Source organism: Saimiri boliviensis, chromosome 8 (genome assembly GCF_048565385.1).
Source record: "Saimiri boliviensis isolate mSaiBol1 chromosome 8, mSaiBol1.pri, whole genome shotgun sequence".
NCBI classification, from domain to species: Eukaryota; Metazoa; Chordata; class Mammalia; order Primates; family Cebidae; genus Saimiri; species Saimiri boliviensis.
The window spans coordinates 100,666,961-100,690,649 of record NC_133456.1 but is presented as its reverse complement, the minus strand read 5'-3'; the positions used below and the strand labels follow the sequence as shown (position 1 = coordinate 100,690,649).

Sequence of the window (23,689 nt, the reverse complement as noted above, 5' to 3'; positions counted from 1 at the left end):
AATAGAAATCAGCTTCTCGGTTATCAGAGAGTAGTGGCTGTGTGTGTGTGTGTGTGTGTTGGGGGTTGGGGTTGTTGCTTTCTCCAACCCCAGGCTAGTGTATAAGGAAGAATATCACAGGTAGGAAAAGATGGAGTAGAGGGAAAGAGAGGCCGGAGCAGAACCACAGCCCACAGTCACTCTGAGGAACTCATCCTCATTAAAGAAATCCTTTGTATGATGCTGCATGTCTTTCTCAGATTTGTGGCAGCCACAATGAAGGAGGGGGCAGCTGCAGGAGCTGCTGCCGCTGCATGCAGGCATCCAGCAGTGTGTCCCTAGCAGCCGACTTGGTGTCCCCAGTGTGAAGACCCCAGGCTTTGCCCATCAGGCTGTGACTGAAAACAATCCCACCCCCTCCACCCCCCCACCCCACCCCCGGCTCCAAGTAGCCTCCACAGTCACTACCCCAAATCCCTAAACAGATTCCTGGACTGAGAGAACATAGTTCATAGCATGAATGTCTAAGAGCTAGAGTCAGTAATAAATAAATAAATAACAGAAAATCTCACCCAATTCTGAAATCACTAACAAAATCATGTGTGGTAGTCAGTATTTGTCCCTGCATGGATCACAGTTTCATACTTTTGTCTCCAGGATGACATTTCAAAAATATTCTCCCCTACATAGCACCAAAGGCTGTTTTTATGGCCCGCTATTGTGAATCAACCTTCTGTAAACCATATTGTGCATTTTCCCCTGGATTTCAGTGAAAGAAGAATTGTGCAAAGGCAACTGCTTTGTCCCAAAGCTGAAACAAAGACTAATACACAGGAAAGAGGCAGCCTCTCCAAAATGTACTCTTCTCCGATTTGGGAGGAAAGCTCCTAGAGTGACCAGCCCATAATTGTGGTTGATATTTAATCCCCCTTGGTACAAAGCCTCATCTTTTCACTAAGCAGAAGCACCATTGAGATATGACTAACCTTTAGGGTTACATCCCAAATGGGGAGTCCAGGGCTTACACTTGGATTGTCTAGGCTTCTTCTAACCTGAACAAAAAGGATCTGGAGAAAATCACATTTTTTCCCTCACAACAAAGCATTCCTAATCACTTCAGCTTGTTGGTGAATTTTTATTCCCGTGTCCACTTGGGGTATTGAAATCGATCGCTGCAATATTTAATATATTACACTCCTAGGGTCATTGCTCCTAAGACTGAATTCTCTCCCTCATCCCCTCTACTCAGCCTTCTTTCTATCCTCCCACTCCCATCTGTCCAGGCCCTCTGTTTATCTGTCCATATAACGCCTTTAATTCTTAGCCCAGCCAGGCAACTTCATGTTTATTCTGTTTTCTTCTGGTATGGAAAATGCTGAAAGCTCTAGGCAGCAGTACACTTAAAAGGAAAAATGAGGAGCTCAGTAGATTGGAGAAAATTAACCTGCCACAAACAACCTCATTAAAGAACTGCCTACCAAGAGTTAAGAATTAATAGCAAAATGGATGGGAAAAAACCCTTCAGTGAAGACACCGTAAACCTCTTTCCCTGAAAGGTGCATAATTTACAAGCCCAACCTAACATTCAGTTTTATTTCCCTTTCCTAGTGACCTGTCCCATAACCCTGTAATCCACAGTGGGAGTGTTTTCTCTTTGGATCCTTTCTTCTGTTTACACACCCATAGGTTTGCAAGCCCAAATATTTTCTGAAATTTTTGGTTCCAAAATGCACTTAAATTGTTTGGAGCCTTTTAATTTAGAAAGACACTTTAAGAGACTCCTGGAATACCCTTTGGGAATTGTTAGATGATTTGAAGAGTGCCCTTAAAATAACTGTGTTTGGATAGGAGCGGGGCTGAGGGAATCAGGCAGAAAGAAGCATGAAAAACCAGAGTGAGGACATTTTGTAGATTTAGTGTTCTGATGGCACTGTGGTTTATTTTGCACATGAAGTTCAAATTTAAGTAAAGCCCACGTATATGGGCTATAAGTTGCTTTTCTAATGTTTTATTGGGCAGTGTATTCTATATTGGCATTTTATATGCATAATCTCATTTCAATGCTGAGCCGCATACTAAATCCTGGAGCAAGCAGATGAGAATGCTGTATGGATATTACACTCAATTTCATTGGCTTCAATGAGACTTTGCACATCACGATTTCCATTGTAATGGCTTATCTTTGGCTAGAATTTTACACATTGACATGCTATTCCTTTGGCCAGGATCCTGAATGAAGAAGCCATGTCAATGGAACAGCCGTAATGATTCCATTCACATTATAGCAGGTAACTTGGATCAATGGTCCTCACAGAATTTATAAAAGACGTCCTGCTTCTCTTTTTCCTTTTTTCCCGCTTTTTGTTTTTGAGACAGAATGTCCCTCTGTCACCCAGGCTGGAGTGCAGTAACACGATCTCAGCTCACTGAAACCTCTGCCTTCTGGGTTCAAGCAATTCTCCTGCCTCAGCCTCCTGAGTAGCTGGGATTACAGGTGCCTGCCACTATGCCTGGCTAACTTTTTTATTTTTAGTAGAGATGGCGTTTCACCATGTTGGCCATGCTGGTCTCAAACCCCTGACCTCAAGTGTTCCACCCACCTCTGCCTCCCAAAGTGCTGGGATTACAAGCGTGAGCCACCGCGCCTGGCCTTCTCTTTTTCTTAATGCTATTTTTTTTGCACTTTTTTTTTTTTTTCTTGAAGGAGATCACAGTTAAAATCAGTCTTGGAGTATACACTAAAGTAGTGGTTCAAAACAGGAAAAGATAGGAAATTCACAATCAGGATGCTTCCAATTCATCTAGAAATCCTTCTGTTGTGTCAGGATATTATATGTAGTGCCTTCATGTGTGGTAGGATCAGATCCTATTCAGATAAACCAGCTAGAGACTCACATAAAGGACAAAATTTTAGAAATACTAGTAACCTCTTTAAGTCTATAAGTTATATTTCATTCACACGTAAGTTCTACAAAATAAGTTGTTTTTCTCCTGTTTAACAGTAATCTTAAATTACAAATACAGACTGAAATATATAAGATAATAAATGTTGGCCACACTAGGGAAAGTAGATGTTTTAGAGGTAGTTTCTTTAAAGAAAATGACACAAGTGTGTCACTAATTTCATAATTTACTTTTAAATTTATGATGTATAAAGATGTAGAAGGATAAAAAACACAAGAATTAAAATAGTTTTATTATTTTCTTGAAGTCATGAGTAGCAAAACAATTGAACAATTTGAACGTTAACTAAGCTCTCCCACTTAAAAAGCTTCCTTATTTAGGAAAGAAAGAAAAAAAAAGATCCCACCTCTCTTTTTAAAATCAGATAAGAAACATGCTGGTAGTAGTGATGTACACCCTTTTAATTCTCAATCATAAATGTTTAAGTTTGTTTAAAAAGTCTTTATTATTAACAGAAAAAAATAAAAATTGGCTTCCTGAAGGCCAATTTGCCACATGATGTATAACACTGGCAACAAAATTAAAAGCGTCTCTTTACATTTGCATCTGGCAATGTGCTCCATGTTAGAACCATAGCCATGTGTTTATGGAGTGCAGCTCTCCTGGTCTTGAGATACATGCTGTTTTTTATAGCCTAACCAGAATAGCCCAGCACATGCTGGACAGGAGGCTGGAAAGCCCTGGCCCCTCACCCCAGCAAAGAAGCTCAGGATCACTGCAGGCTCCCACACTGCTTCTCAGCATTGGTTTAAGTAGATCTTACCCTCTTTCCACTTCTGGAGCAAGTATTACTAAATGTGGGTATTTCCCAATAAAGCCTTCACCTGCGTATAAGGGTTGGCTAGGGGGAAGGGAAGAAGAGGAAAAGCTGAGAGAGTGAGAGGAGAGAGAAAAGAGAAGATACAGGGAAAGGGGGAGAAAGATAAACAGACCTGTTCATGGCAATTCCCACTGTATCATGCAGGTTTTATTTTGAATAGATAGGATAACTAGACATCTGAAAGCTTAACCAGCCACTGGTCTGCATATTTAGACCCAATGTAGAGGAAGAAAACTAACCTGAGACATTTGCACCACTGACAATCAGGGCATTCATTTCAAGGGAGGTGGGGTGGGGGGGAGAAAGAAAGAGAGATGAGAGAATGAATGTAAAATGTGTCTTTATTCCTGAACATCCAAGAATCCAGGCCCTTGCAGGGACTGAAACCCCTGCCTACTGACCAAGGAGTCGCCTTCAGATCTCTTATATATCTAACTTGCACAGGAAAGGGGGAGGAAGTCAGCTGTCTCTGCTCAGTCCAGCCTCTCCTCCACACTGTTTCCTTTCTACTGCTCATCACTTACCACAAGTATTGTGTTTTTCCTGCAGCTAACTTAAACTGATCTTAAAGAGGGCAAGCACTAACAACAGAAATTCTATTTCAAACTATGGTGCCCTACATGTGCTTCTCCCAGACTCCGGGAGAATTCTGGGTTGGTTGGTTTGTTTGTTTTGGTAGCTTGAGGAAGAGGAGGGCAAGCTGCCACTCAGATGGTTTCTCTTTTCTTCTTTTCCCTCCCTTCCTTTCTCCACTGGGGCTGGAGAAGGCCTTTACAGAGCTGCCCTCTGCTAGCCTGGTGATATTTTAGGGTCTAAGTCGACTGACTGCTGAGCTTTTTCCATGCAAAAAGGGTCCAACACAAACGTGTTGATGGCACTGATTAGATGAATAACTGCATCTTACTGGAAGGCGTCTACACTGCCTGCTCCTATCTCTCTACCTTTTTCTGTCTGGTTCCAGTTATCTACCCTGAAGGAAGATCCACACAGCAGGAATTAAGGAATTAGGGACACCCTAGCATCCTAGGTACTTGGGTTATTTCCCATATATTCTTTTTAGACCATACACACACACACATCTGTGAGCAGCAAGCTCTCCTGATTCTCTTTTGGAATCCCTCCCCGCCACACACACACACACACACACACACACACACACACACACACACGCACACCTCTGGCCTTAAACATTTCTTGCAACAAGGGAACAACCACTGCCCTTCCCCCCAGTTAGGCACCAGTCGCTCGGCAGCCATGGCCGCAGCCGGAAAAGAATAGAGAGCTCGCTGTGCTGCAATCCAAGCAGCTCAGCTCTGGGCGAAGAAGACATCGTGGGAGCCAAGTAGTGGCACAGGGTAGGGCTGCTCTCTGACCAGTAAAGCATGCAGCTGAAGCTGAGGAAACGTTTACGGAGCACCCCAGATGGCACGGCTAGGTGCTGCTCTTCTGTCCCAGGAAAATAAAGGGAGATGGCAGTCCGCAAGGCAAATGTGAGAGGAGACCTGTACGGAAGCCATTGACAAGGGTTTCACACCACACGTTTTGGGGTCGTGTTTTTCCAAGCAAGCCCGAGTGCTCTTTAGAGAAAGCCAAATACACTGGACGAAAACATCCTGTTTTGAGAGGCAGGAAAGGTGGAAGCACAGCTATCTGAGAGTGCGTTAATCCGTCAAGATAGGGGCTTGGAAGCCCAGGGCTTGAATTTGGTGAATTCGTGCAATTTGGAGCATTTCGACTTAGTATTGATCCCTAAACTCAATTTTGAAAACAGCCTCCATTGCAGAAGTGTTAGTTGTGTTATCCCAGTATTTGCACGCATCGATTGGGCTAAAATAAAATGCATCATACTCTCCGCAAAGAAGGAAGAGGCAGGGACAGTCACAAGAGGAATAGCAGAAAGTGCATAGTTAATATGGGTTGTACGCGAATCCGTGAAACAAGTGCCTTAAACCCAAGGGGATTTCACGTAATAGCTAATTTGGTGAGAGCTAGCGCGCAAGCAGAGGGCCATCTTAGAAGAGAAGGAAGATAGCTGAATATAGGCTTTTCCGACTGGAATTAACATTTCCTTGTGATTTGCATTAGCTAATGTCTAAACCCTCACATGCAGCCCACCTAACCCAGGTTTCCTTCGACTCTTGTAGGCTCAGTAAGGAATTGTCTTCCTTCTAACTGCACTGCCAGAGCTGAGAGGCTGCGGAGAGGCGGCTGCTGCTTTTCCCCCCTACCCACCGGCTCCTAAGTCCCGGGAAAGGCCGCGGAGCCGAGGGCCGGGGAGGCGCTCTCCGCCCGTCCTCTCCCGACCTGCAGGACCCCAACGGGTCCTCTCCTCAAAGTTAATCCAAGGAAGCCAGCGCCTGCCTGGTTTTGCCCATACCCTTCGCGAGTCCCAGCTGGCTGGAAAGGGAACTGGAGAAGATGGGAAAAAGAGATAGGAATATTTTATCTTAAAGAAGACACTTTTTCCTTGTTCAACAAACAAAACCCCTTCCTCTTATTTCTCCTGTCTTCCGAGTCCATTTTAGTTTCTAATGGAGTGTGTGTGTGTAAGACGGAGAGAGAGGGAGAAGAGAGGGTGTGTGTGTGTGGGTGGGGGAAGAAACAGGGGGTGAGGGAAAGAGGAGAGAGATGGAGATCCCTTTAAACAAAAGACAAGAGGCCCGGGCTGGGGCCTGGAGCTGTCCCCGGAGCCTGCTCTGCCACGCAGACCCTGCGGTTTCCAGGCCCGGCAGGCATTTTCGGGGGTTCCGCAGGCCTGGCCGAACCGGCCCAAGCCCCTGTTCCAAGTGTCCGGAGAATTGGAGACAGAGCCCAAGATCCAATCCCACCGCAGCGCGGCTCCAGCCGGCGCCCCAGGCCCGTAGGCCTAGGCGCGACTCCCCGCGGCCTGTGACCCGAGAGGGGAGCCCGCGCCCCCCTCTGCCTCCCCGCGGCCCTCTCGGCTGGGGTCCCCCCGGCCCGCCGGGTTCCCCCTGCCGCACTTAGCCAGCTGCTTTTGGGGACCTGCGAGTTCCAAACACGCTTTCCCATTAATCAAAACCTGGAAAGCCTGGCGACTTTCTTCCCAGACCGAGGCACCTTCTCCAGAGCTCCCCGCGGCACTCTGGGCCGACGACGGCTCCCGTGCGGAGTCTTGGAGGCTGAGCGGCCATTTACTGCCCTGTGATTGCGCCGAGGACCAGGTTAGCTCATAAAGCCTTTCACACTCAACAATGGGGATTTTCTCAACAATTAACAAGAAACAACATAATAAAGCCATTTACAAAGACCTTGCTATTTACTATAAATTAGGCACTCTTTAAGAGACCAGTGCGTAATTTCACACACTTTACAACTAGGGCTGCATTTTAAACACCCGGGAAAACAAGCTTGTTGCACTTTCCTGTGACCTAGCTGCGGTGCACCTCTGTTTCCCCTCTTTTCCGGGTAGCAGCTTTGTTTGCATTGCTGCACTCCAACCTCCCCAGCCGAGGTGGTTTTCCAGGTCACTGTCTCAAGTTTCCCGTTTCCAGGCCATCATTCCCCTTGCAGATGCACGGAGAGGTTCCCAAGGACGGGGACCACACGCCAAAGCCAGCCTGCCAGGCCTCACCCCGTTTCTCCCACTGTGGGAGTTGCGCCCGGCCCTGCGCCCCCCGCGCCCTCCCCACCCCGCAGGGCCTCTCTGGTCTTGGGCCACTTCCCAGAAGGCGTTCGCGGCCTTGCTGGCCCAGGGGAAAACCCCATCCCTTTGCCACTGGCGATCCACATGCGCCTTTTGGAGGCCTTGGCCAGCCCTCCGCCCAACGCGAAGAGCTGGGCCCCATTTGCCTGGGAAGGTGAGAAACGGCGAGGCTGCGTGTGCGTGTGCCAGGGTGGGCGATGACTTCGGGACACACAAAAGGAGCGCCAAGTGAGGGGAGGCGTTCCAGGCCCCGAGGGCCGGCCCCCGCGCGCCCTGCGCCTCCTGCTCCCGCCGGGCCTGGCCCCAAGGCCGCCGGGCCGAGAGGCTGCGCGGGAGGTGCCGGAGCGCTGGTCCTCCCGCCCGTCCCGGGGATCGACACCGTCACCCATTCAGAGGACAGCAAGATCTGGGCGGGAAAACAAAAGTCACAAAGAAATTTGTTTGCCACCATGCAAAATGGCGGCACTTAAAAATCTTTCTGATGGTGGCGTCCCTGTCCAGAGAGCCATGAGCTGCCCTGGGTTCAGCGCGGTGCGCCCTAGAGCTTGGCGGCCGGGGTCAAGCGAGGGGGAAACGGACCCCAAAACCCCCGCGGACCCCAGGCACGCCCTTCGTCCGCGGCCCATCGCGCCAACGGCCGGCCCCTGCCTTCCCTCCCAGCCCATCAGGCCCCAAGCCCGCGCCAGCAGCCCCCGGCCACTGACCGCTGTTTACAAACACGGTCTGGGGGCGGGGTGGGCCGGCCGGAGCGCGGGCTGGCGGGGTGGAGGCGGCCGCGCGCCCCGGAGGACGCCACCAGCAGAGAGGAACGGGGAGTTGGTGCGAGAGAGCGGGCCCGGCAGCTGGAAAGGACTGAACGCCTTGTTTTTGAAACTGTCAATTCCCTCAACCCCTATTGTGAGGGCTTCATGCAAAACATCTCAGGCCTTTTAAAGTAGGAGCTTGTGAGGCCGCCACAGTTTGAAAAGGAGCGAGAGAGGAGCGGGGGCCCAGGGCATGTGCGAAGAATGATAGCTGGGCCCCCCTAAGCCCTCCCCACCTACTTTTTTTTTTTTCTTTGCAAAAGAGGGCCTGCCAAACAGGTAAAATGCAGCCCTCCCCCACCTCCTAGATACGTCCCCATCCCCCAGGCTAGTTTGCAAAATGCCCTTTGGCCTAGGGAGCAAACCAAAACCAAAGCTAGCATCAAAAATAGTTCTTCCTTACAGGAAAGGGGAAAATCCTGGGAATGACTGGGGTGACCGGGTGGACTCGCTAAGGTGGATGCCCTGGTCCTCCTTGCCAATTTCCTGAGGTTAGTTGATGGGAAGCATTTCCCCCCCCCCCTTTCCTAGTTAGCTCTGGGAACTCCTTCTTTTTACATCCTTTCCAGCAGGAAGTTATTTTCAAGGTGAAGCAAAACTCACCACATTTTCTTTATTTTGTAGATGCTAATGCTTTATTTAAAAAAGAAAAAAAAAAAAAAAAACTTTACCATGAAGGATTTTTGTTTTTGTTGTCTTTGAAAGAAAAAAAAAAAATGCTTTTGAGGAATTAGCTTCTACACCTCTTCCTGCATGCAAACAAAACTGTCGTTTTCATTTCAGCAGAAACTCCCAATTCTTGTTGATTAGAACTTTGAGGAATTTCTAGACCATTGAAAGTCACCCAGACACATAAAAGATAAAAATTCAACACCAGCCCATGTAGTTTGTGTTATTGTTGTTTAGTGGTGGCTCCTTGTTGATTTTCAAATAAACAACCATTATTGAGATTACTCCACTGTAATCAAGTAAGCCAGCAGAAATGAACAGCCACTTTAAAAAGTAAATAGTTGAAAAAGGGCAAGCTGCGTTTTCTATAAAGGCAGACAACCTGACTGTGGAAGACAGAGTACACACACCTCTTAAAAAAATACTTAAATTTTCATTTCACAGTCTTATCAGGAAATTACTTTTACAGGAGACCAAAAATAAGTTTGTTAACCAAAAAGTTAGAAAAAGAGCCTTTTCCTGCTTTTTTCCTCATGTCTCTAAACGTTGGGCTTTAGACACAGGAATCAGTCACCCTAGAGCCATATTATAGTGCTTGCTTTTTTTTTTTTTTTTTTTTTTTAAATTCTATGCCCTGAACACATCTAAATGTAAAAATGTAATCTATCAATGGAGGTAACTTTTGTTTTTCTCTCAATAAGGCTTAACTTTCTGAACAAATGGGACATTTATAGCAGCTTAGGAAAGTCTATATATTGTCATTAATCATGAAACAACCAAAATAATATAAATAATACTGAGAATAATTCCCACAGCAGAATGGGGAACAACTAAGGAGCTAGCAGGAATTGAAAGAATGTCTTGTATTGGCAAGTTACCGTGTACTATTTGGTACACTTTCCATACAGAAGCCCTAACTCAGGTTTTGCTGTGGTTGGCTGGCTTGTAGTAGTACTGTGGGATGAAATTTGTGTTGACTATTTAATTTCTCTCTTTTTGATGGTATCACTCTGGAATGCTCCTGCCTCCATGCTGTTCATTCTCCAGCTCCTATAAACTGAAACTATTGATTCTCTGAGGGGTAGAGACTAAGTGTCAAAGCTGGAGGCCAATATTTTATGTCAGAAATTCCATAGGGTAAATTTGTTTTAAATTGTGCTTATTCCATCTTACAGTCCCTCCACACCCAAGATCTGTAGACTTCAAATATATATTCTCACTTTATAATTTAGGAACAATGAGTCAGTCTTCATATGGTAGTCACCGTACTTTGAACTTCCTTAATTTAGAAGTAATTAAAGAGTAAAAATTACAGAATTCCAATGTGTGTGTCACACTTTTTACAGATTGATTTTTCAGGACAACTTATTGCAGCTAAATTCTATATTGCCTCCAAAGAGGGAATAACTCAGACTATGAAGCCAATTGTTCAGCTTTCTGGGGCATTAACTGTAACATGGACTGGTCTTTGGAATTATATACAAACAAGAATTCATGGATACCATCCCCAGATTTTTACTTTGACCATATCTACCATTCCAATAAAAAAGAATCCAGTGAACCTACATCTGGCATGGCAACATTCAAGAAGGAAAGGAAGGAAGGCAGTGGAAAGCATCTGTTTACTCCATCCAAATGTATCTGGATGCAGGTATTCTCAGCCTCAGTCCTTTACAATAAGAGGAAAACCACAGAGCACATTCAGCAATTAGGGGCTGAGACCATCCAGATATATCTGAAACATTTCTAGACAAAAGGAAAATTTCAAAGGGAATAAAACCAAAAGGTTAAGGAAAAACAAAAACAACAGACTGAATTTCCATGAGAAATAGTGACTTAAATTCACACAGTAAACATTTCATTGGTGTTTTGTTTTGCTTTGTGATTTATGATCTATAGATGCAACTTCTTAGATTCAAGATGGCAAGGATCTGAGATACATAATTTGTCAGGCTAAAGGAGGTCGACCAGAAATTATTAGATTCAACTTTCATTAAAATAATCACTGATCTCTGCTTCACTTTCTTCAGCCTGAAGTTTTTCCTACTTCATTTGTAGCAAGTTTATAAAGTTTTGTTGTTACTTAGAAAGAAATCCACCAGTGTTTTGCACAGAACCTGACTGGCCTCATCACATAGTATTACAACAAAACACTACACCCAGTAAATGCATTTCTTTCAGGCAAGAACATTACAAGTGAAAATGTCAACAAAACCATTCAATCCTGTTAACCGTTCTTCAATCTGGAATAAGTAGAAATGTATGGAACCAGGAATTTTAAACAGTGTTTTTAATTGAAAATAAAGCTAAAGCATGCTTTTCAACAGTGCAAATTTCCATAATTTTGATTTACTGCTTCCATCATCACAACACAGTACACCAGCATGGCCCTTACCAAGGGCTAGACCCTAGTATTTGCATGTTGAACTACTTTGATTTTAAGTGCAAATATAGATAGTCACCTCTGATTGTCACTTGCAGTAGAAACTCTCCTGCTCTATACACAGGATGGTCCGAAAACAAAAGTTTTAGAGAGATGCAGAAAAAGTATAAGGTAATAAAATCCAAGTGCCTGAGTTCTGGTACCAAAAAGCCCTGAAAAAACTGTTATTTTTCATTTAGGGTATTGCAAATCTGACCCCTCATTTTCTTTTTCTTGGTTGTATTTACTGCTTTGTCACTATCAAGAGTTTGACCATAAAATACCCTGCTATTAAGAGAAATATTTCAGGCCGGGCCTGGTGGCTCACACCTGCAATCCCAGAACTTTGGGAGGCTGAGGCAGGGACAGGGGTGGGGGCGGGGATCACCTGAGGTCAGGAGTTTGGGACCAGCCTAGTCGACATGGCAAAACCCTGTCTCTACTAAAAATAAAAAAATTAGCTGGTCATGGTGGCGCACGCCTGTAATCCCAGCTACTCGGGAGGCTGAGGCAGGAGAAATTGTTTGAACCCTGGAGATGGAGGTTACAGTGAGCTGAGATATCGCCATTGCACTCCAGCCTGGGCAACAAGAGTGAAACTCCGTCTCGAAAAAGAAAAAGAAATATTTCAATTGTTTTGGGAGTTTGAAGAGTCATGTTCAGACCACAAGATAAGCAGGACAACAGTTAAGTCACCTTATTTAAAACCTTTGGGTGAGAACACAAAAAGGACTTTTTCAATTGCAAGGAGTGGCTTTAAAAAAGTAAAATCACACCCTTTACAAAAAAAATATAATTCCATATTTATTTTACTCAGTATGTATGAGGCAGCTTTTACCAGCATTTAATCGGGACTCACATCCCAATCTTTCCACTAAAAAAAAAAAGTTAAGTGCAACTACTCTTGGAGAGGGAATGAGGGGAGTCAAAAGTAAGATGTCCCACAAACAAGAGCTCCAGAAAATAACATTTTGGGCTCACAGAAACTTCTTGCTACCTCACCTCACCTCACTGTGTAACCATGTAACCTAACAAACTCTCACTGAATTAACAGTTACACTTTCAGCTCTGAAATCTAGTGCATAAACTTAATGGCTCATTGTAATATTTATTATTCAACCTTTTGACATTTATTTGTAGCAGTTGAATTGAGGTACCGGGTGCATTATTAGCATTGAAACAGTAAAGTGTTCCAGCTCTACCGTAATAACTGAGTTTTACTTGAGTCTTTAGCCTGAAGTAGTCTGTGGAATGTAAACCAACCCTTCTCCCACCCCGCCCCCACCCTACTCCAGGAAAAAAAAAAAAAAAAAAAAAACCCGCAATGGAAAAAAAGTAATCCGATTTCTGTCTTCAAAATGCGATAAACCAGGACTCCAAAGGGGGTGTAACACATTAATGGACTTGTACAAACCATCCTGTGCAGTTTACAACAAAAGGAAGGTAATATGGTTCAAGAAAATATCTTCCAAAACATTTTTATGAATTAAATTTCCTGAATTTGTGACTAGGTGGAAGAGGTATTGCAGAACCGCCCAGCTGCCATTTCCATATAGGATGGGCCTTGTGAGGAGTTTGAGAATCCTTAGTGGTGTTTAAGGAATACGCCGGCCACAAATCCCCATCTCTCCCAATAATGAGTGATGGTGGACAAGGAAAATTTGCCATGAAATTAAATGGCCTTTTCACTGCTGATGCTACATTGCTGGCTACCTTTTTGCGTCTGTTTATAACTGTAAAATCATCCAGTGTTCCTTCATGTGTCTCAGTTTTACCTGTAGGACGAGGGCTTCTAGCTGATTTCAAATTTGGTTTGACTGGAGGTGTCTGAAGGACAGGTCGCTTTCCCAGTACTAGTGTCCGGTAATTTTTTCTCACCCTGGCACCAAATTTATATTCCCCATCCTCAGGTTTTGGAGAACCTAAAGTGCATGAAAGGCCCTGACTCTGAGCCAGTGGATTTAAGGAAGGAGTTTCTTTTTCAGGGCATGCAAAACCTTCCTTGGCTGTGGTTAACAAGGCGTCCTCCTCTTTACTCTCAGTCACACTGTAAAACTCACCCTTTGTATCATTGCACTCGCACTTTAGCTTATTTGTAAAAAGGTGAGGTTCATATTCTTCATTAGCACTACTGTCTTCTACTTTGATTTTAATATTGTGCAGAAACGGCAATGTCTTGTCGCCTATGTCAGTGCAGAGATTCTCGGCTTTAGTTGCTGCTGCTGCAGCGTTCACTTCAGGATCAGTGTGCGAAGAGGGCAAATCCGTAGCAAATTCAGGACAATGAGAGATTTTGGAATCTTTTTCTGAATTTGCTTCTGCTCCTGAAGAATCATCATTTAAGAACCTAGCAGCTATTGTGTTGTTATCTGCACAGTGTGTAGTAGGAGTTGCTGGTAGACATTTCCTAGCCTCTCGGAGTATTCTTTGTTGTGGAAATGCATTGTTTGTCTTTGGGCTAGGTGAAGAGGCCCCCTCTGCCAGGCAGTTAATTGTCAGGTCAGTTCTCTTTACAGTACTGGAAATTTCAGAGTGTGGGAATGTAATCTCAGATACCCTATCGTTCCTTATCTCTGCGAAACAACTCCCCAAGCTGGCCGGGCAGTACAGCGGAGAGGCTTTGGGGGCCCAGCTCTGCAGATTCCACTCCTCCGGCGACTCCGCTTTGACACTAGTCTTGAGGTCGGGAAGTCTGCCGGCATCCTCGAAAGCAGCGGGTTTGGTTGCAGCGGCGGCGGAGGCCAGATGGTACAAGAAGTTGGCCTGCGCCTGCACGCTGGGAGGCTTGCAGAAGCTGGTGCGCCTGAATCGGATGCTCTGCACTGACACTTGGCTGGAGCCGGAGCTGGAGTCCGACTCCGTGGACGAGTCCTCCTCCTCCGAGCTGACTTCACTGGAATCCGAGGCCCCGCTGCCCCCCTCCTCCTCCTCCTCCTCCTCTTCCTCCTCCTCCTCTTCTCCCTCCTCCTCCTCTTCTTCCGAGGATACAGAGTTACTCGAGCTGGACAAACTGGAGCCAAAATCCGAGTCGTTGGCCGCGTGGTCCGAGTAGGAGCTGGACTCGGAGTCGCTGCTGCAACTCTCGGGAAAGCTGCCCAGATGGGGCTGTGGCCGATGGTGGTGAGGGGGGTGGTGACTCTGCTGCGGCGGCTGGGCCCGGTGGTGGTGGTGGTGGTGATGATGGTGGTGGTGGTGGTGGTGGTGCGGAGGGGGGCAGAAGCCGTTGACCAGATGAAACCTCTCCAGGCAAGTGGCCCCGGCGGCCGCCGCCGCCGCCGCTGCCGCCGCCGCCGCCGCGGCCGCCTTGGCTTTGTAGGACCTGGGCAGCAGCAGCAGGCGCCGCGCGCCGGCGTGGGGCGCGAGCAGGCATTCCTTGGCGCCGCCGCGCTTGCGCTTGCAGCGGTAGCTCGGGTTCCCCGGGCCTCCAGCGCCCGCCGCCGCTTTGGGCTGGGGCCCGGCCGCCGATGCCTGGTAGTAGGCGGCGGCGGCGGCGGCGGCGGCGGCGGCGGCGGCGGCAGCGGCGGCGGCGGCGGCGGCCGGGTGCTTGCTGCACAGCAGGCTCCGAAAATAAGCCGGGTCCGAGGGGAAGGCGACGTAGTTTCCCTGGAGCGGGGCAGTTTCATAGTTTAGAGGGGGTTTGCACGGCGAGCGCACGATCTCCGGGTAGTGCGAGCTGGGGTATTTGCTAAAAATCTGAGGTAGATGGGCGGCGGGGCGCGCGGCGGCGGCGCCCGGGCGCGGGGACTGAGCGCTGATTGGCAGGGGCCGCGCGGCTCCGCTCAGGCCCCGCCAAAGTTGGTGCTTGTCCTTCCAAAAACCCGGGCGGGGGCTGGCCGCGGCGGCGGCGCGCTCTGGCGGCGGCGCCTTTGTGGCCAGGGCCCGACCGACCCGCCTGCGCTTGGTCTTGAGGACGCGCTCGGTTTTGCAGGAGGTGTAGAGCGCTTCCACGTCTTCCCGGGAGATGAGCGTGCATTTGGCGGCGTGGAAGGCGATGCTGTTGATTGCCTTGAGTTTCCGCAACTCTTCCAGATCGCAGTGGTGCTTCTTCACTTTCAGATGATCCATGCGCTTGTGCACGGTCGTCCTCGGGATGTTTTTCAGCAGATCCGTGAAGACTTGGGAGAGGGCAAACATTTGCTTCCCTTTAATGATGAGGTAGCCGAGCCTCACGCCATCCACCTCTTCAAAACCTGACTTCAGGTCTCCCATCTCGGGCACTAAATGATCCCCACCATTTGCAGTAAATATATACGTGACGCGTACATACACATGTATGTATGTTAATCCTCCGCCAGATGCTGCGTGTGTCTCAAGGCATCCTGCTAATAAAATAACAAAGACTGTTATTCCCGGTGAAGGAAGTGCCAAACTCTAGGCGAAATTATTGGGGAGGAAAAACCCCATGAAATTACACTGACTTGATTCTTGCTTTTTTGTTGTTGTTGTTTTCGTTTTTTTAAAAAAGAGGGAAAAAAACATCCGGTTTCTGATCTGCCACTGTGTTGGTCTAAGTCCCGATGCAGACCAGTACCTGGGCCCCTCTGTTCCTTCCTTCTCCACTGGAACACTATGATAATGGAATGTGAAGGGAGAAAGAGAAAAGAAATGCAGCTGCTATTCCCGCCGCTGCTTTAGCTACAAATAAAATGACAGAGTGAAGTGAGCTCGTCCGGAGACACCTTCATCAATTAATTCCCCTAAAGCCAGCGCTGATTGGACACTCCTGACAGGTGATGCAATAAAAATTGATATTCCACCCCTTCCCCCCAAAATCTCCCACTAATTAGCATACCCTTATACTGCCACCTCCCCTCCCAAAGTAAATAATACAGTCGGTATATAAATCTTTCCATTAAACTATCGGAGCTCAGAAACAGCCTGACTCACAGACTTCATCAGAAGCAGTGTGTGTATGGCTAAGGAAGGAAAAGAAAAAAAAAAAAAGAAAGAAAAAAAAAAAAAGGGCACCGTATATTCTCCTTTAAAGAAATACTGCCTATTTTTTCCTTTATTTGCATTTTACCGATACAGCTATTATCATTTCAAAGAAAAGCATTTTAAAAACATTATCAAGCCGAAAGAGATATACCCCACCCCCTTTTCCTTTTGGAAAATGGAGCTTAAGCGAAAATGTGCAGAATAGCATGGTATTTCCCTTACAGGAGTGGGGAAGGAGACCGGCTGGGAGCTCCAAAGTTAAACCCGCCCCGTGAACCACCCCAGTACGGACTTACGTTTGGAATTTCTCTCGATTTTCCTTTTTTTCCCCCCTGAAATGCCTTTTTACAACCAGAAACAAAGTTATTTGACCAAGGAAGCAGTTCAAGGTTCCAGCTCCGAAACACTGTAACAATTCAACTGGATTTCGGTTCTCTGCTGGGGGGTGGGGTGGGGAGGAGGTAGTTTCACGTCAGACCCATAACAAAGCATAGATAAGCCAGAAATGTGTACACTTTTCCACAATTAACAGTGCTGGATTGGAGACAGGATCGTGCAAGAGTCTCCAGCAAAGCCTTTACCAGGGTTCTGTTCACCACAGGTCAGAATTCCAGGGAGCAGATTGCTTCCTTCTGCAGCAAAGAAAAGAAAATGTCAAATGCCCAAGGTGCTTCCAGAGGTTTTACGTAATAACGATGAAAAGAAAGTGCTGATGTACGATGCAGACTGTTTCAGTGGTTTGTGATGCTTTGGGTTAGTAGTTTAGGTGAATCTTCCACAACTCCCAGTTTTTCCATCAAAGCCAAGCATCTGCTTTAACAAAATCACTTTGGATGAATATCAATGTGATTTAACCTCTTCTTAGTCATATTAAGACATATTTTGGTGTCGTTTTCAAGGAGATCCAGAATATTGTCAAATGAGAACAAGGGTCCTTCCAGTCGCATTACCACGATCCCAAGGCGGCTCCTTGGCTGCTTTGCAAAATTCGGCAAAATCTTCTTAACTGTTCGGTGTTTGCAACTACCACATAAATGCAATCCAGGCATTTATGTATTTCCTTGTTCCTCCAAAAATAGACACATTCGCGTGATTAAAAGAATAAACGGATATTTCTGAGCCTGCAAGAAAAAAAAATATGCAATAATTTATTTCTTCACAATCAAAAGTTCCAGCTGCCCCTGCTCTGGTCTGGCTGGCAGGAGTAGGTATGGCTCAAAAAAGAAAACAGAAAGATAAAAACAGATGAATCAGACATACAAAAAGGTAGTTTGCTTGACAAGATGAAATCTCGCCCATGATTCCCCACCCCCACCCTCATCTCCTTTGTAATTTCCCAGGAATTTTGAAGGGAATTGGGAATTTCAAGAAGTGCATCCGGAAATTAAGGAAGTCTATTTAAGAGAGTCTGTAACTCAGGAGGTTGGGATTTGAAAAGTCAGCCCCTGAACTACTGTTGCACTCAGCACAGATGTAATCGCCGCTCTTCAACTTAATCAATGTGTGTACAAACCGCGATGTCTAGTTCTTGCCTCTGAAATCAAAGGCTAGCATTTCCATCCAAGAAATCAGAGCTACAGCAAATTACATTTTTGTCCCTTGAATGAGAGTAGGATCATTGAATGGATCTCGTGATATTTCAAGCTTTAAACGTAACCGAGAGGCAGCAATGAACAATGCCTCGTCACAGCTAATACCATCCACCGAGTTGGCTTTCTTTTGCATCTGGATCTATTACACCGCGTTTTTCTCTTTCACTTTCACCGGAGACAAAATGCATAACGTTTAAGCAGAAAGCGAAGTTTCCAGGAAAAGCAGATGCTGGTGTTTGTTTTTAAAAGTAAAATGACCAGAGTCTTTCTATTGCCAGCGACAATAATGTCGTTTTAAAATTCCTTCTGATGCACTTATATAGTACTGCCAGCCCTCTCCCTCCCACCCCCACCCCCACCCCCGCCCATTCCCCTCCCCCAGCTTTAAGATTTAGACCCAAGAGTCAGCCAAGAAATAGTAAACTCAGAAAGCCTTTGAGAAGACGGTACAAAAGGTTGGCTAGAGCATCCTTTTTTTTTTTTTTTTTTTTTTTTTGGCCAGGTAGTTTTAGTTGCTCTTCTTTCCCGTTTAGATTTTCTCTCTCTCTCTCTCTCCCTCCCCCCTAGTCCTCCTACACATAGCAACATGATTTAGTGGCCATTTCAAAACTACCTTCTTTTCCTCTCTCTTCTTCTCTTTCCACCTTTAAAATATTGGCAATTTAGGTTGTTTTGAAAACTAGTAGCATATTAAGTATATATTTTTTAAACTAAGGGCATAATCTGTTAGGTCAAATAGAGAAAAATAAAGGCCAGGGGATTTGAGAAATGTGTCTATATAGACTTTGTGCAAGTATCTCTATATGTGCACTCAGACACCTTTACACTTATACATTTTTAATACTCCTATTACACATCTTTCTTCTTGTCTAATACATTCTTTTGTTCCTTTAACTTCCCCATCCTTGTGTGTATGTGTGTGTTAGGATCCAGCACTCTTGGTCGAGTGAGTGTGTGTGCGCGCACACACACACACACACACACAATGTGACAGCTTTCTTGTGGCCATCAGCACACGTTGCATATCCGGGGTCTTCTCCAGGCACATTGGGGGTCGATCCCGATAAAAAGATCTAGCAGAGGCCCCTGAGCGCTCACACATGAAAGGCAGGGGACTTTAAGATGGATTTGCATGCACACCGGGGATTTCGATCAATAGCTACCAACATTTATGGCTTAGATTATTAATGCGAAAGCTGGCCAAAAGAATGGGGATGAAAAATTAAAGGTGTCTGTTATCAATTATGCTTAAAGTTATGCAATAATTTACTTACTTTGCCTGATGTGCAGATCCAGATGTATAAAGTACTATTCTTCAAAAGCCAGGGGGTTTCTTTGATAAATTTGTTGACCATGTCAGCTGCCTCTACAATCAAAGATGAACCCAATTCAGATGATGAACTGTATTCAAATTATTTTTTAAGAAAAGATACATCAACTTCTATGTTTCTCAAATGCATGTACATATGTAGATAGATATGTCCAAATTAACATTTATGTATTTATTCTTCTCTGTGGGTCCCAGAAATTATTGTGAATTTAGGCACATGTATGATATGCATTGAGTTTGTTAATTAAACGTGATTATTTACTCAGTGTGGAATGCCTAATCTACACACTATTGTAAAAAGTGCTTTAGCTTTGAAAACAAAGCTGCTTGCAAAAGGAAAATCCTGCTTGCAAAAGGAAAATCTGTAGCCAGTACAGATTGAAATATATTCCTAATGTCCACTTACTTCTGCATTTATTGTAAAAAATCAGCACTTTCAGTTTTTAAAGTGAAGGGCCATGAAAATATGAACATATTTGTCTTTACTTATCCCATATGAATGTGCTAGATTTACCTTCAGATGCTCTATTTTGATTTATTTTCACTGTATTTTATGTTTAAATACCATTGCAATTCAGTCTGACCTCTTTCCTCTGGAGCGAAGTAATGCACACGGCATTTACAGTCTTTTAAATGGTTAGCTGGGAAATGCAATAGCAATTTGCAGGAGTAGTTTACTAATGGGGAAAGTTCTTTTGAAAACCTGAAGGAAAACCTAAGAGTACTTTTGCATTTCTACACTACAACTGTCATATAATTAAAGTATTGAAGAGCATTAAAATAATCCTTTTCCTTCCACGCTTTCACCCATACATACATAATTTAAATGAGGATCACTCCCCCCCCCCTCCCCGCCCCAACTCTTCACCATATACATTTGTTTTAGTGATTGCTGGGCACATTTTGTTCAAAGTGAATTCAGACAGAAAAGAGTAAGGAACATCACAAAGGCCTCAACAATGTAAGTATGCTGGTTAAAAGAATAAAAGAAGCCCCTTGTGCTGTTAACTAAAAGTAACTATAATACTCACAAGATAAAGTCTCAAATAATAATAAAAGTCTCATATGGCAGAATTAGTTGAGAATATAAGACAATAAAATCTCAACAGTTCTTTAGCTAAATTTATCTAATATCACATCTTCTCTGCTTTTTGGGATGGGAAAATGGGAATGGAGAAATGGCTAAATTGAGAAACAGATGATAACTCAGTATATTTCTCTTAATTTTTTTTTCTTTTTGGTTCATTTAAACAAATCAGGGTAAGTCTCCAAAAGGGTCCATCCCTCTGTTCTTAGGCATTGAAAAACCCTGTCTTAAACAGAAGTTTGGGACACAGTACGTATATGCCATGTTGTCTACTGACCCATAATCAAAATGCAGTGACCTTCTACCCTTTTTTTGCCCCCTGACCCATCTTGAATTCAATGCAGCCTTTATAAATTTGCAAATCCTTGGAGGTAAAGGGGGTTTTGTGAGGCTTTGTTCTGAAAAAGCCCTAAGAGTGTGCTTTCTAAATTAGACAAAGGTAAAGCAACAAACCCTAGTGGATGAGATTTTACACAGGTGAGCAATAGGCACCTCCAGATAACACATATTGCAAGCTAAAAAGCAGTTATAAACATAGGAGACAAGGAGGTTATGGATTGCATCAAATTAGAGTGAGGTACAAATCACTTTCATGATGTAAGAAACGGTTAGGCCACAATCTTCTTGCTCTTCTCATCTAAAGGGCTGTGGGGGACCCTAGTGACCAAGGAAGGAATGGTGGAGGGGGGGGGAAGGGAGCAGGGAGGAAAAGAAAGAAAGGAGTGAGACTTGATCTGAATCTGCGGGCACATTCCCTTATCTTTCCTGCTATCAGCCAGTTTAAAGGACACCATAATTATGATGGTGATAAAACAATGCCTGCTTATGTGTGCTGAATAAATAAAGAATGTTTACAGCTCAAGAATCTTTTAATTCCAATTAAATGCTATCAAAGAAAAGCCACTTTTCCTACTGCAACCGCCTTTCCCCCCAATTATCTTGTTTTGTTGCAGTATTTTCCTATGAGACACAACGGCCTTTCACAATTGATCCTGAATGCAGAAGAAAAAAAAAAATCAGAGAAAGTAGAGTTTGACCTTCAGATATTAAATAATACACAAATATCCAGAATCACAATTTATTAGGGTTGCCCAAGTTTTTGTTTATTTTACGAAAGGGCCAAACATGTAGAGACTGAAGTGGTGACACCAAGTGTTGAGGCCTACCTATGGGCTGCTCAGCCACACTGAAATCCTGAGCACCCACAAGGGGAAAGAGGAGAGACAAGACATGAGGAGCCTGATGGTCTCTGGAAAGGGAATCCTCTTCTGGTTCTGTTCCCCTGGCTTCAGCCCAAATCCTTCTAGGAGCACTGGAGCCAATCACTGTCTTTCACTGCTCCAGCTACTGGGAACCTACAAAAAAGAGGGAGATTAAAAAAAAAAAAAAGAAAAGAAAAAAAATAAAAAGTTCAAATTTATGGATGCACAAGTATCATTTCATATTCATGACATCAGCAAATCACATCATAATCAGATTTGAGCAAGGTTTGGGCACTAATGCCCAACATGCTGGACACTCAACACCGACAGTATCACATATTAACCAGAAAATTCGCTTTTTTATTATGGAATCATAGGGTGAAAATTAAGTCTTTTAACTTTGGAAAGCTTACTTTTCACTTCTGAGGCCAATTTTTACACTAATAAATTTCAAGTAAACGTCTCTTTTAAAGTCGTCCCCCAGCATTTTAATTCAAACTTCGACTTCCTTTCTCAGTTGTGGTAGTGTTTTGTTTGTGTTTTAAAAAAAACACATGGCACGACAAACGTTATGGAAAACGCACTCATTCCGTTAAATGCCGATACAAACCTGCCTTTTACTCCATCTTTCTAAGCCCCGCATTGCTAAGTATAAACTTTAAAAAAATGATTTTCTCAAAGACATATCTATTATTTCTTGGAAAATACTATTTGGTCATGTGGTGCAAAAACACAATGGTAAAAAATTCCGGGGTATTTGTAGGTTTTCTGGAGAGTTGCAGGCCCCTTTCCTTTTGAAAGTTTAGAGCTCCAATACCCTCAATTCTACAGGCAGAATTAGGATGGACTTAGAGGGTCCTAAACGTGACCGATTCACTAAGGCGGGGGGGTGGGGGCCTACAGCTTGCAGCAACGTGCTCGGCAACTTAATCCTACGCTAAAAGAGGGCAGAGAGCGAAAAAGAATGGAATACAAACTCTCCCGACACCCGTAGTTACTTTCAAGGTGGATTGCGTATTTTAAGGCTGATGGGAACGTCTGGTTTTTGGACCAAAAAGAAGAGAAGGTAAGTGTTTGTCCTTGTTTCCACCAGTTCGTAGAGAAACAATGAAAGAACAAAGGGAACCACTTCCCCATCTGAACATTTTCTGTATCTCCCTCCGTTTCAAGCCAAAAAGCTTGGGAAGGGATTCGCTTTATTCTACCTTAGGTAGTGGTTGCTAGGCTTGTTGAACTAAGAATGAGAAAAAAGTTGAGAGGCAGGGTAAATATAGACTAAATAATAATAATAATAATAATAAAGGCTTGCTGTGGCGGATCTCCACCGCGCCAGTCTCAGCAACTTGCAGCAGAAGTTGCTCAAGGCACGGAGGCAAAACCCAAGGAATACCCTTTGCACACCAGATTTCGAACTCAGTCATTTAAATAGTCTTTCTTGCTGTTTGAAGGGGTTTCTGCGCACAAAATGTGTAGATAGTGACTACGGGAAGACATGCACTATTTAGGTCGAAAAATGATCTCATGGCTATCTGGAAAAGAATTTTTAAAAAGGAAAAGGGATTCAAGAATCCACGTAACTGTTAGCTAATAGAAGAAATGGCAGCACTAGCTGGGAAAGGAGAGGGATTCGTATTGAAATGCATTTGCTTTGGGGTACGCTGGTTATTCGCAAGTGTGGCTTTGTAGGTCTGCGTGGCTGAGTAAGTGACCGACTGCCTTCGGCATTATATAAATGGATCGATGTGTTGGGGAGCCCCCAAAGCAGTCTAGCACGTGAAACGCGATTTTTTACTGCCCTCCAAGCGGCGACCAAGCCCCACTCCACCCCACCCCACCTCAAAATCAGTATATTACCTGCCCTGTTACAGTGACACATGTTTATGTTTATAGTCCTGGTTTGTAGTAGTGTCAAGAGCCGCAGCAAGAAGAGGGGGAGGAGAGAGGAGAGGGAGGAGTAAATGCAACCACCCCCACTTGTTGTTAAAGCAAATTTACTGAGTTATTGCAAGCCTGGGACGGGGGCTGGGATGGGAGTTGAGAGGAAGGGTTGAGTTGGGAAGTGTGTTGGCGGTGGAAAGGCGGGGGTGGGGTTAGGAGATCCGCGATGGAGCTCCTCTCTCCAGCAGCCCGGGAAAAGCAGCTCGGTCAATAGGGGAGCATGCTGGTGCGGTTGAAAACAAAAAGGTTTCTCTTGCTCGCTGCGTTCACGTGGGGGGCTC

At 44.9% G+C, this 23,689-nt stretch overlaps 2 protein-coding genes across 2 annotated transcripts in view; one reads left to right on the top strand and one right to left on the bottom strand.

Annotated features, from left to right (window-relative positions):
- Positions 1–11,171: 11,171 nt before the first annotated feature.
- On the bottom strand, positions 11,172–15,597 carry SKIDA1 (SKI/DACH domain containing 1). Its single transcript, XM_039478870.2, has one exon. It carries the CDS (start codon positions 15,528–15,530, stop codon positions 12,801–12,803), a length of 2,730 nt encoding a protein of 909 aa, XP_039334804.1. The 5' UTR covers positions 15,531–15,597; the 3' UTR covers positions 11,172–12,800.
- A 6,801-nt stretch (positions 15,598–22,398) lies between these two features.
- Positions 22,399–23,689, top strand: part of LOC101050982 (MLLT10 histone lysine methyltransferase DOT1L cofactor) — a 242,437-nt gene continuing 241,146 nt past the window's right edge. Inside the window, exon 1 of the mRNA XM_074404933.1 lies at positions 22,399–22,536. The gene's annotated coding sequence lies outside the window, so the exon portion shown is untranslated. The remainder of the gene's footprint in view (positions 22,537–23,689) is intronic.